Here is a 14,637-nt window from a genome sequence, read left to right as displayed (position 1 = left end):
TTTGGCTTAAAATGATGCCATACTTATGCAGTTTGATCAAGTATTGAGGGAGATATTGTATTGGGCACAGAAAAACACCTTTGAGAAATAATATATATGATTTTATTTTGTTTATTTATTTTAAAAGTGTTATTTTGTTTAGTTGTTTAAGGTACATTTATAAGTCATGTTCCAATATTATGCAGCATTGAAATTAATATTTTGCTGTTCACTTTTCAGGAATGTAGTGTATGTGGTGAGCAATTCCAATTATTTTGGGTTCAAGAGGAAGAGGAGTGGCATTTAAAGAATGCTATTCGACATGATAATGAGGTGATATTTTAATCATATTTTCTGTTAAATAAGGACTGGTTTTTGCAACATAAATTGTTGTTGATGCTCAATAATCTGAAGTCTAAATTAAAGTTTGTAAATTACACTATGTAACACAATCTTCATTTTTGGGTAATTAGTATAAACTTTTACTTGTTTCTATCATAAAAACATGAAAACTTTGTTTTTGTGGTCAGGACAGTGGAAAAATTTAAATTTGAGTGAAAGGTACACATTTTCAGGGTTTTTCTTATTTGAATACAAAAAGAAAACATATTTCAAATCTTTAGTGTAGTTCAAACAATTTTACGATTTATGTCAAGAGATCTAGAATTGTGTAATTTTATCAATATAGGACCTATCACTTTCTCCAATAAATCATGAAATGTTATCTCTCATTGTATGTTCATTACAAGTTATCTGGTAGCTTCATTAAAAATTTTGTCGGTCCTGATGAAAGTTCTTTCTTTGCTCTTTGGAATGGATACCCATGTTCACTTTGAAACTTTCAAGGTAAGCTTCAAGAATATATAATTTAAGACAAATCCTGCAGATCATTTTGCTGTTATTTGTAATCTGTCTCAACCCAATCGACTTAGTGTTCATCATTCATGACTTCGGATTAAGAACTATAACCCATGCCTCATTTTTTTAGACTTTGAGAAGCTTGAGAAACTCTTGGCATTCAGTAACTTTCTGGTCTAATGAAAGCAACAACTTTTACTTTTGATTCAAAAAGCTTTGGAGATGTCGTTGATTCTTGAATGCAACAGATTTCTTTATCATTGCTGCCTCAAATTGCTTGGAGTATGGGTTTTATGTAGAAAAGTAGCATCAACACCTTTTGAGAGTATGCAAGTGACTCCTATTTAATGTTGAGCTTCTCCACAGTGATCTTAATTAAGTTTTGGTCGGTATCATTTAGAATAGTGCGCCTTAGTGACTTTGCTATGCCTTATGAATGTTCATTCGAAAAGACTTTTCGACAATTGTATTGTTTTTGAGAATTTATTAAGGAAAGCAGTAGTAAAAGAATGAAAAAAGGCAAAAGTTGGTAGCTATGTAAATACCCCAATGACAGTCGCAAAAATGAAGTTTCAAGGGCGACTGCACTTTTTTACATACTTGATAGCCAATTAAAACTCAGCATTAGAAATCCTTGAAAAAAATAACTGGTCGTACAGAGCTTCAAGCATGATGATATGCTGATCCACTTAACACAAAATGTTGTTTATCAAAAGGGAAATATGTTTCAACATAAGTTTATATGCATTTAATTTAAATCTTGTTTTTCATTCAATCTGCACAATGTAGCTAATTGACTATAATTCATCTCAAATTATTTTGACTCTTGAGATTGTTTTGTGTCTGTTTTTGTAAGATAAATCCATTTTCATGTATTCAGAACAAATTGAATGACTTACTTGAAAAGAACTTATTCAAGCTCCTTAACTGAACAATTCTCTTTCAACTACTTTCCATGAATAACTTTTTTCAAATTCACAAGTTTTAAACATTTTTTTTTCTACTTTGTTGCTAAAGGTTTTGGAAGAGATTTCAAAATTTTCTCAACTGTGACATATTTTAGCTACTGAGCAGTATTCATATATTTTTTTTAACCTTTGCTTATTTGAAAGTTTGCATTAAAGATAAGTAACCCAAGCTGAAGTTCTGCTGCAACTTCTTAATACTTGAATAAGTTCTCTCTGTTTTACAACAGCTAGCATTGGCGGAACTTATTGTGCTGGTTTATGATAGTGCTCATTACAAGCACTCTAAGAGAACTTGGAATGCAGTGTATGTTATTTCCCAGAAGTGCAAACAACTTTTTTTTACAGTTAAATGTGTCAAATTTCATACCAGAAAAAGAGTAATATCAAGGAGCTTCACTTCATTATTTCAGTCAAAAAAATCGGTAGGTATAGCACACAGAATTCTTGTGCAGACTTAAAGGGATGGTGCTCTGCCTGAAACAACCTGTAGAGTGTAGAGATTGGTTTAGATGCTTAAAAAATAGTGATTTTGATTTTAAAGATAAAAAATGCTCTGGTCCATCGAAATGTTTGAAGGCACACAATTTTAAGCACTACTTCATGAAGGCTAATGTCGAACGCTAGTTGAACTTGCAGAATCATTTTGAGTTGATCACACAACAGGTTCAAAACATTTGAAAGCATCCGGAGGGAGGGGGGGGGGGAATGATTCAAAAGCAAGATCATTGGGTGCTGTACCAGTTAAATTCAAGAGATATGGAACAGCATCTTTTCACATATGACAGTTGCTTCAACAGGAGAAAAGGAAAGAACTTACATCATGTCTTAACTGGCGATGAAAGAGGAATACACTACAATGACCCTAAGTGTAGAAAACGTGGGGTAAACCCGACCATGACTCAACTTCAGCAAAATCAATTATCCATGGTTTCAAGCTTCTTCTCTGCATTTGGTGGACTCAGCTAGGTATAGTTTATTATGAGCTGTCAAAACCAAGTGAAAACATCACTGGATATCGCTACAGACTACATTTGGAGCAATTAAGCCGAGTATTGGAGAAAAAACGGCCATTTAATGAGCAGATACACGACAAGGTCATTTTGAGGCATGACGACACTCGACCACATGCTCCAATATCGGTCAAAGCTTACTTAAGAGGGGAGTCCTACCCCACCCACTGTATTCACAGGACACTACTATTTGTTCCACTTGATGACACGTGGCTTGGCTGAGCAGCACTTCCATTCTTATAAAGATGCCGAAAATTGGGTTGACTCTTGGATAGCCTCAAAAGAAGTGTTGTTTTCCAGATGTGGGATTCAGATGCTGCAAGGTGGGGTAAAGTAGTGGTTAGTGATGGACAACACTTTCAGTAACACATTTTTCAATAATTTTTTTAAATAAAGCATTAATTTTTACAAAAAAAAAAGCAAGAACTTATTTAACATTTCAATACTTTCTTTTTTCTTATGTGACATTTTTTATTTATTTGTTATTCAGTTTACATGTATTAGCATACTTAGGTGTTAGTTGTACAAAATAATTTTTCCCCCTTAAATATGAATCATTTATTTACTTAAGGTATCTGAAATATTCCAAACTCTGAATCAGCTTATAATCTTTGCTTAAAATTTTTCTTTCTTCGATGAACTCAGCTCTTGTTTAACAATGGCTGTTTTTAAATTATAAATAATGAATTGCATTGCAATATCTTCAAACGATAATGGCATCCTAAATCTAATTTTGATATTTGGGAAGTGTAATACTGACATTTTATCAATGCATAGATTTACTGAAATTGTAAGTAAAGAAAAAGTTTGATCTTTTACATTTACTTCATTATGTGCTGGTTATGCATTGGAATTATTTGCATTGCTGTTCAGGTAATCAATTGAGAAATAAATTGTTAGTGTCATGAGGAATTTAAAATGGTTCTATGGAAATAATACAAGGTTGCTTTTTGAAAACTCACACAAACAAAAAACAGTTATACTCATTGAATTGTGCAATACTTCGTTGTGTGCATGAAATTTATATTTCAAATGTTTTTATGATTTTCAGGCTTATCACCCAGCTTGTTACGAAGATTTTAAGAAGGTAAGAATTTACATTTCACTAGTAGAGGAACAGTTACATGTATTAACATATGCAGTCCATGCAAAAGTGTGAGTTATTCAGGGTAGCCATTCTGGAACATTGGGAATTCTCAGGGAATTTCGAAATGCTTCTGGAGAACCAGGAAAACTCGGTTAAAATTGGTGAATGACTCTGCAAAATACAAGAAAAATAGTAGAGAGAGAGTTCATGTTTTTTTTTTTTTTAATTAAAAAATTTAAGGTTATAACTTGAAAATTCTTCTTATTTTTGCTGCCTATTGAGAGACTTTCTTGAACGAATTTATTTGCTTTCTACTTTTATTTAAATTCAAATTTAAACTATTACATTGTTCATATTTAAAACAATTTCTGTAGCAGCAAAGTACTTCTTTTTCCCTGAAGATTTTTCAATATTTTTTGTGTGCTCCGAAAATATGATTTTATTTCTAAATTTTTTAATTTCAAAAATCCGATTTCTTTCCTCTTTTTTTTTTGGAAAAAATTGCCGTCGAATTCAAATTAAATGAATTTTCTTTTAAAACTTTCACTTTAATTAAGAGATTTTTAGGAAGGAAATTTTGAATGTTCCTGGGAATTTTCTAGCAATTTAAAGAAAGCAAAACTATGTTTCTAATTTCATCTTTTTCCTGCACAATTTTTAAATTTAAATGCTTATTACTGTTTTAAATGCAGATTATGTAACTTTTTCCAAAAAAAAGTTAAATGGGTGATTCTCCAAAATCTTAACAATGTTATGTCCACGTAGCCTAACACAAAAATGGTTTAACCCAGAAAGTGTTTTCATTTTCTTTTAATAGTTAGAAATAACTTATCTGGTGTTATTCTACTCTTATTAAAACGGTAACTCATTTGGTTTTTTCTACAAAAATTTTCGAATAACCAGAAAGTCACACTTTTGGCATGTCCTCATTTGTTTTTCAAATGGACTTAAATTATTTAAAAATTTTATATCAACATTCCACAAATTCAATTTGTAGTACAAAATTAAGCATACTTAAAGATGTAAAATAGCATTCTTTAAATAAATATAATTATTTAAATCATCAAGGTACATCGTTTTAAATTTTATCACCAGGTTTTCCTGTCATTCTCCTGTCCTATGAATGAGTTCAATTATTATGGATAAAAAAAAAGGGGAATTTGTAATCTGATGGTCTATAAAACTGTTTATCACCATTTTGTTGCATTCCTTGAGTATTTTGTTAATATGATTTGTCTGCTGTTCTCATTAAAATTTTCAAGTTCAAGAATAGGACATGAAACATTTTCACTGTCATTCTCCTAGGCAATATTTCTGTTTTAAATAAACGAAAACTTTTAACCACCTTGCAGTTTATGACGAGATATCTCGCCCATTGAACATGTAATTCTGGGACTGTCCAACTGCAAGGCGGTTAACTCTATCATAGTGTGTGGTTGAATTAAGAGGTTAGAATAGAAAAATAACATTATTTACCTTAAATATAATCTTGAGCCTACATAACTGGCAAATTGTATGGAACTTGTCATACTTCTGTCCTAAAAAAATGTCATACTCCTGTCCTAAAAAAATGTCATACTCCTGTCCTAAAAAAATGTCATACTCCTGTCCTAAAAAATGTCAAACTCCTGTCCTAAAACAATCACTCTCCTAGCATTATTTCTCAAGCATTGGTAATGCATCCCATAGAATAGATGGAGTTATTTCCATTACATTAGTTTGAAAATAAGATTGATTGAAAAAAAGAAAGATAAATTTGGCAAACGATAAATAAAAAATGTATCAGTGGAATAGTTCAATTTTTTTCTCTTTTTTTAATGTTGTTCCAAAGCGATTCCCCAAAGCATTCCAAAAGAGATTTATTGTTTAGACATTTGTTTATCTTAATGTCGAGTATGTAAGTGAAGTTACTATAAATGTTGCAGTTGCTTGAAATTAAAAGTAAAATATATATTATTAATATTGCTGATTCCCTTTTCATTTTATATTTGTATTTCCTGAACCATAAAACGATTCGCAGGTAAGAGAAGGTAACTTTTCGTTTTGTAAATTTTATCATACTGTGCATGGCTAACTTAAAGTTTTAATGTAGCAAGCGATTTTTTTCGTTGAAATGAATGTCCGTTATTTGGAGTGTAAGCTATTCAGAGTGAATAATGTGGAAAAACCTATGTGGGATTTGTACTCAAAGAAATTGGGGGTGTCCGTTAAGGGAGGTTTTATATAAAATTTGTTTTGTCATTTAATAACCGTACTTTTTGAATTAGGCTTCAATTATTTCTTTATTACTGTAGTTACATTTTAAATAACCCATGAAAAAATTAATTTTGTAACCCTCATGGTGCTGCTTGTCCGTCTCTTGCTGTTTGAAAATTTGACCCCCTGTTTTGAGGGTGTAGCATAGTTAAAGTGAGTTCCCTCTATTTTCCCCTTAATAAGTTCCCAACAAAGAGTAGGTATAATTTTTTTAGATTTTTTTCAGCATTTTTAATTTTAAAAAGTTTGTGACTGAAAAATGCCAGGTTATTGGAGAATCAACCAAATACAGGATCTGCTCAATAAGTATTGGGATTGGTTTGCTGTCTCCTCAACAGAGCAGTGAAAAGCACTCTGACAGGTCCGCCTTGGTAGAAGGGTCCTCCACCACTCAGGTGCACTTTAATTCAGTCATTTGCGGCATGCATTGAGATAGGAGGTGAATTTTTGTGACACATTGATTTTTTTATGTTGTTATCACGCCAGCATGCAACGCTGTGAAGTTTTGCTTTTAACTCAGAAAATCTGTGTCCGACACCTTTGAGCTGATTAAACAGGCTTCTGGGGATGATGCCTGTTAGATAAAAATGCTGCATTATAATGTTTCTCACTTCTTACTGCTCAATCTGTATTGAATCAATCTAGTATCAGTACTTTCCCGATTCCTAATCGGAAATTTATCAGCTTTCAAATCGAATGTTATCTTGCTCTCTTTTCATCCGCACATGTGAAGGTCAATGATGGGGAGTGACATGAGTGACGCTGTGGGAGGTGTGGCTTAGCTCATCATTGCTGACTCGAGCCAATTGCATTAAACACGTGTAGTGGGCATTGGCTTCTCATCTTACATGGCTTTAGTGCAAGGATATGGTAATGAGATTGAAGATAAAAGATTCTTGTCTTTGGATTTTCGTCACTTGCACTCTACGATCTGACACACAATATTTTAAATAAAATATGACAACGTATGTAAAGTACAAATTCAAAATGAAAAAAGGTTAAAAAACCAGCAAACAACTGTTTCGGCACTCTAAAATACAAGTGCCATCATCAGTGCAATTAAAAACGAAGACAGGTTCAACCTGACCCTTGGTCCTCGACTGTGTTTTAGTCGGGTTGAACCTGTCTTCGTTTTTAATTGCACTGATGATGGCACTTGTATTTTAGAGTGCCGAAACAGCTGTTTGCTGGTTTTTTAACCTTTTTTCATTTTGAATTTGTACTTTATATACGTTGTCATATTTTATTCACTATGCAGTACAAAGTTTTCGACTACTTTTTATGTACACAATATTTTGTTAGTCAGTAGGACTTAGCTCTTTTTCCCTCACAATAGGATTGTGTTCAGAGTTGGTTTTTACAGAGCTAGTCTCTTGGAAAATAGGCTGATTCTTTCCGGTGATATTCATTTTATCCCAGCAATTCTTAGAAGTAGTGCAATAGTTTTTACTTAATATTAAATTGGTCATGGTAGAAATATTTATTTAAAGTGATTATGTCTTATTTTTAATGTCGTTAGCAAATAAAGCTATTTATTCTTTTACAAAGTTTAAAGTCGTTTATTATACTTTGCTGAACTTATAAAATATTAGAAATGGGCTAATCGATTCTCCAGTAACGTGTCTGCTAATGCCCGAAAACCTAAAGTTCGAAAGCCGCACAAGAGTTTTTGAGGGGCACAAAATGTTTAAGGGAGGCCAAGAGCTCGTCGAAGACGATCACCACATCAGACACCCACTGACCATTCGAACTGATGCTCAGGTGGCCAAAGTGAAAACAGTTTTGGACTCTGACAGGCATTTAACCATCTCCCTTATTAGTGAGGAGACCGCCTTTCAGTCGGAACCGTCCACACCATTATAACTAAAAATCTTGCTATGAGGAAAGTGTGCACAAAGCTGGTGCGGAAAGTCTTGAACAAGGAACAAAATCTCTCACGAGTGGAAATTTTGCCTTGCCCTTCTTTCAGCCTGGACCTTGCTCCACCATTTTGTTTCTTGTTTTCTTGTCTTTGTTTTCTTGTTTCCGTGAATGAAAAGTAAACTCAAAGGACATCATTTTCACTCCATAGACTATTCCAAAAACTGGCTTTCCGCAGGCGTTTGAAGAGGGGCAGACACACCAAACTACAGGAGGAATGTATATTGTATAATATTAAGGAATTTTAATGATACTTGCAATAAATTTTAATTTTTGGAATCAGTCCCGATACTTATTGAATGGACCCTGTAGACTGTTAAGTTACCCTTAACTATATTTTTGTTGGTTCGCAATGAAATATTTACCTTATTGATTTGAATGTTTAATACTTTTATAAACACTACTCTTCTGTCAATAAACAATTGAATGACTTATTTGTATATTTATCACTGATAATAGCACTGATATGAGTCATCATTCATAACACATCACATCAGCAAAGGTTGCTTTTTATATTTACAATTTATTATTATTTATTATTTTTGGTTATTCTTGTGCATCAAACAACAGCTTGAATTTCTTTCAAAAAAAAACTTGTTCAACAAGCATATTTTTAGTTTTCACTTGATTTCAATTTTAAATAGCTTGTTCTATACTGAGAACATAGAAGATTTATAAGCACTATCAGCTGAAATAATTTTACGTAATTGTGTTTGAAGTCCAGAATCAACATGAAAAAACATGGAGAAAACATCCAAAATTCCCAAAGTTCTGGGTTTGCCCTCCAACAATTTTGGGTTTATTCCCATAGCTCAAAAACCGTGAATTTTTTTGTATCTCTACTAATAAGGCATAAACTTCAATAGTAATTACAGAAACGATGAAAGGAAGTATTATTTCAAATATTTACTTAAATGAGTAATTAATAAATTAAAAATAAAATATTCAGGCAAACAGTTAAATATAAGTATTTGAGTACAGTGGATAATAATATAATTGCATGATATTATAGATCTAACATTCTTTCTTGCAATTATTAAATTATGATCACCTGCAATAATGATGAATAAATAATATTGTTAACGATTTAGGGACGTTCATGACCCCCATGATCTTCCCTTTATATCCACCCCCTGACAGATAGTTCAGCAGAATCATTAGAGCAACTGTGAACTTCAGAAAATCTTGGAACAATTGATGGTTGGACCTCCATTGTTAAAGACATTTGTATTAACACATTATGGTGCTCATAGGATATATGCATTGAGTAGATAAATAAGTTCTGTATTTAACCATAACAGATAAGTTTAGCAGCTATTCAAATTATACTTCTCAGGAATTTAAGCTCAATTTAGCCAATGAGATATTGTCATATTATTCTGCTCATTTACTAGAAACTAGTTGACCATTCACTCTGACCATTTTAATTCTGTCGAAGAATTTTTTTTAATTGATGTTTTAATGTTTGAAAATAATTGGCATAAATTATGTATTCAAAGATTAAAAATTCATGACTGAAAACCAAAATCTCATTTTAGAACCTAGCAAGAAAGGCCATGTTAAAGTTTACTGTCAATTTTGTTTTGTATGTAATTCTGTTGATACTCTCATGGGCACAAAGTATTTGTATCTTATGTGGTGACTTTATTGCAAAAAACATAAATTGAACCATACAAATATGACTATTATGAATGATGAAGCAGCACAATCAACAGAAACTTTAGCTGCACAAACCTTTATTGACGTGCCCAAAAGAGTTGGTGGTAGCCAATTCTTCTCTGCAATGCCAGGTGTGCCCACTTGGGGGAGGGTGCAGACTGCACCAATGAAATTTTTAGTAGGGGGTGTTTTAAGTGGTATTTTACTTTTTGGGGGGTTGCAATATTAAGGGGAGCATGCCCTTGCTTTTAGGGGGGCACCCCTGGCAATGCTCCTGGACAAATGAAGGACTGGTGCGCATCAAATGAGACACTCAATTGCTTCTAAAATCATCTTGATGAGTACAATCACTTTCTTATTCCGCCAAAACTTTTTGAGCACCCTTTGTACACTTGTGAGCATTGGTAGTGTATGATATTTTAAATACATCCTTCTCCTTGTTCCTGATTTTTATGATTTTATGCTGCAATAGAAGTTACAATCACCAATAGATTTGTTTTCAATTTCAGTCAAATAAAGTCTTTAAAATTATACAATTTGCTATACGTGTTTTTTTCTGAGTTATATGAATTACACTTAGTTTGCATAACTAGTTGTTAGTGTATGAACTGTATTGTGGGGCCTTGAATTACAAGTCAAACTGCACCATTGCTGGGGACTCTTGCTGGTGAACTAAATTTGTTTTAGCTACCAGTTTGTTGGTGCTCTCAGCTTCAATCAGATAACATCTGCCTCTTGCTTGGTTATTGATTATTGCAGACTGATGAGTCCGTAACAAGGCCAAAATTGCAGTATCTCAATGTCATAACCATGCTGTATTTCATGTATTTCTGCTTTAGCCCTGGCTAATGGGCCGTAATTTACTGAATATACCATGCTGTTGGTATATTGCAAGCAATTGTATACATGTTAGAAATTTTAAAGTTAAGAAAGAAATTTTGAAAATTCTAATCATTCACTGCTGCTTTAAAGTATTATATAATAACCAGACAGCAATCATAACACATATTTCATTATTTCAGAATTTTCCTTCATTACTCTGAATGGTGTACATGTTAGTTCTCACATTTAAAAAAAGGATAATTTTTATAGTTTTCTGGGGTAATTTGTTGTAGAGACTTAAATGTAGCTTTGTAAGTTTAATTTCAAATTGCATGCATAATATGCTTCTTCACAATGTATGGAGAACTCTTTTCTTATTATCACTTTTTATTTCCTATCAGGCCCAAAAAACACAAAAGATTTCTGCCATCATACAGGAGGAGAATGATTCTGCTGTTGTTTTAGAGGAAGTAAATGAAGCTATGAAATGCATGTTATATGAAATGGAAATGCAAGAAGAAGTATTATTGTTCACTACATCGATTTTAGAGGAAGTAGAGAAACTGTGCTCACTTGAAGCTTTGTCAAGAGCAGAAGATATCTTGGAGGGGAGGCCTGGAGTTGAGGAGATAATTGGACTAATTACTGAATCTGAATCAGAATCGGAAAGTAATTTGAATGCTGCAGATGCAAAAATGGTAGTCATGCAATCAGGTGGCATTACTTTGAAAGTGAAAGCAGAGAGCTTACAGTCTAATCCTAATGCAAATTCATCTGAAACTGATATAGGTTCTGGTTTGGAAAACAAAGCTGATGAATTCCGTCCACCTACACCAGATCCTAGATTTCAAGTTTTGCCACCGGTATCAAAAGGTAGTGAGTTATCAGGTTTGTGCTGCATAATGTGATTTTATCTGTGGAGATATGTGATTTGTAAATACATACTAGAGTTTGAAAGCATGTGTTCAGTAATAAGCTTCAAACATTGTTGGTTTTATTTCATATCAGTCATGCCATTTCATTTTGCCAGCCTTTTGTTATTCCTTGAGTATTTTTCAAAAATAGCTCTCGGAAAATTTCCCCTTTTTTTGTCTCCAAAATATTCTCTAATATACTTCTGTGAGCACATTATTTTGTTTCAAGCACTTGCTTAGAAAGCACATTAAATTGTTACAAAATATTTTAATATGCTCATATATTGTTTCATTATTCTTTGACAATTCAAAGAAATTAACTCACATTAACTAAGGAATTCATAACAAAATGTAAAACATACTGCATGTGATGCATTTTTATGTTACTCAGAAATGTCAGGTGCTGAATGATAAAACAAAATGTTTGATTTGAAAAATTTTACATCTTTGGTGAAACTAACTACATATTGTCGCCTCAGAGCAGCACTAAGACGTCTAATCCCACTAAGATATCCTACTGTTGCTCTGAGGCGAATATATATATATATATATATATATATATATATATATATATATATATATATATATGTTTCTTATATTTTGTGTTATTAACAACATAAATGATTCTACAAGTGTGAATGTTTACATATGTGTATTTTATGTAAATGAATTCACATATGTGAAAAAATCTAGTCCCAGTGTGTTATTTTTGTAATATGCAAATGAACTACTTCGATTTATGTATTATCTTGTCGCCGACGTTATTTTCATCATGTTAGTTTCCCTTTGAAATGCAAAGATAGAGTGACGTGTGAACCAGTATTATAAATGAAATGCTTATTCTATTCTGAAAACTTCCAAAACCTAATTTTGAGAATTAAGTTTCATATTGTCTTTTTAATTTTGTACTACAATATGTACACTCCACTCACATCATGTATGCAGGTACACATTTGTGTATTTATGCAGTCTGGTGTATGAGGTATTAAATGAGGAGTAAACACATTGTTAATTACATTTATTGCAACATTGAACAGTTAGAGCCATGATACAGAATTAACACAACATTCCTTGTGGTAATAGACTCTTTGTAATTGGATTTTTCACAAGTATACAACACCACATGTCTATGCTTGCGACAAAATGCAGTTAATTGGTAAAAAATCGTATTCTGTTCTACTTATATTGTTAAGTTTTCTGTGGTAACATATTTGACTCTTTTTTTTATTTAGCTTTCTCGTGAGTATATTACACCACATGTGTATGTTTAAGGAAAAAAAACAGTTAAATGGTTAAAATTCATGTTCTGTTCTACTTATATTTTTATACTGCTTCATCAGTCTGCTTGAGGTTTTGAAAGTATGTTTTAAGAAATGAAAAGTGGTTTCACCTTTTCATTACGTATTTATATTTTTTACTTTACCACCTAATCCAAAAAAAAATTCTTTCTGACAATTTCAACACATCAGCAAAATGAATTTTTAAATGCATTAAAGAAGCAACTTTATTGTGTGGCTAGTAGGCAATGATTATGTAATGTAATAGCGATGCAATCTTTGACAAAAGTTGAACAGGGACATTTCATTGAAGACTAATGTTCTTCAAAAGCCTTAGATGTTTTTTTTCTTCAATTGTTTGATATTTAACTTAGGTATCTATACAGATAAGCAAGTCATTGAAAAATCTCTAACTAATAAATCCTGTTAAGTTATTGCTTAAACCACAGGAGGTTTTGATAAAATTTGTTAAGTAATTAGTAGTACTGAAATAACTCAGCCTTACACAAAGCCCTAACAACACATGACTGAAGCACTTTAGATCCTGAATTTCTGATGTTTTCTTTGAGTATATGTTTAAACATTCATGTAGTTGCTCACTTAACATACAATATTTCTTTTCAACTCTCAATTTTAATGTTTTTTGTGAATAATTTGATACAATATCACATATGTGTGCCACATACTAGTACAAACAAACACCAAGCAAATACATAGTGAGAACCAAGAACAGGCTCTTGTCCCAGCTAGAATGCTCCTACTCATTTAATCAATCCCCAATGCAAGGTATATCACTTACCCCATTATGAGTGCAGGCAAATATCTTAATTGCCTACAACACTCTTGAAGACATTTCCTTATTTCAAGATCAGCCTAGGATTCTAGAAGTTAAAAGCAATTGATCTGTTTTTTTCCTTTGTGCAAACATTTGAACCTGTCAACATCATACAATTTAATAAATTAAATTGACCATGTCCCTTCTATCTCGTGCTTGTTCTAGACGTATTAAGCATTTTAAATCTAGAATCAGTTTTATAACATAAAAATGCCATTTTGAACCTTTTCCAATGAGGTACTATCTGAGGTACAGAGGCCAAAACTTTAGGGAATTCTCCAATGAAAGGCTTATCAAATTTCTGTATAATAGCAGAACTTCCTGAGATTTGTTCATAAAAGATCCACTATTAAAAAGTCATGCATTATGCTATCTCTGTTACTTATGGTGCACTGTGGACTCAATTTAGAGCCTTATGAAAACACTCATTTCCAATGTTTGTACTATGTTGATAATGGATCCTTACAAATAATAGCTTGTATGCTTCTTTCTATAACCTTATTAAACTACATGACAATTTAACAGCATACATTAAATAGCATACTGCTCTTTACTACTTTCTTGGAAATCTGATCTAAATCTTCTGGAAGCCATTATATTTGTTCTTTGTTGTCAGTTTTTTTCTTGATTTTGATATCATCAGCAAAAATATTGACCTACAGCCTTTCACTAGCCTCATTAATAATTATAACATACAAAACTATCTCTATGATAAAACCTTGTCAAACACAACTTTATTAAGATATCCATCCTTAGATAATGATTACACCTAACAACTACTTATTGTTTTCTACCAGTCAGCTAATTCATAACCAAAAATTAAAGTGTTTTATTCCTATCCTTCAAAGGCCAATTGTTAAGATGAGTGTAGTACCTTATCAAAAACTTTATAGGAATCAGTGTAAACATACACTTTTGTTACAAATACGTGTATAAGTATAACATATAAACTTTTGATGAAGATGAGGAAACGGTTCTGCAATTCTAATTACTAGGCCGATTAACATGCACTTTTGTTACAAGCATTTGTATAACATATAAACTTTTGATGA

The 14,637-nt window shown here is 32.2% G+C and overlaps 1 protein-coding gene across 1 annotated transcript in view; it reads left to right on the top strand.

Moving 5' to 3' along the window:
- Positions 1–11,467, top strand: part of LOC129218287 (uncharacterized) — a 152,018-nt gene extending 140,551 nt beyond the window's left edge. Inside the window, exons 20-24 of the mRNA XM_054852522.1 lie at positions 220–312; positions 3,867–3,902; positions 3,984–4,053; positions 9,794–9,888; positions 10,961–11,467. Of these exons, the coding sequence (XP_054708497.1) occupies positions 220–312; positions 3,867–3,902; positions 3,984–4,053; positions 9,794–9,888; positions 10,961–11,467 (801 nt within the window). The remainder of the gene's footprint in view (positions 1–219; positions 313–3,866; positions 3,903–3,983; positions 4,054–9,793; positions 9,889–10,960) is intronic.
- The last annotated feature ends 3,170 nt before the right edge of the window (positions 11,468–14,637 follow it).

The sequence above is a fragment of the Uloborus diversus genome, chromosome 3, assembly GCF_026930045.1.
Source record: "Uloborus diversus isolate 005 chromosome 3, Udiv.v.3.1, whole genome shotgun sequence".
NCBI lineage: Eukaryota > Metazoa > Arthropoda > Arachnida > Araneae > Uloboridae > Uloborus > Uloborus diversus.
This window is presented reverse-complemented; position numbering and strand designations above follow the sequence as displayed.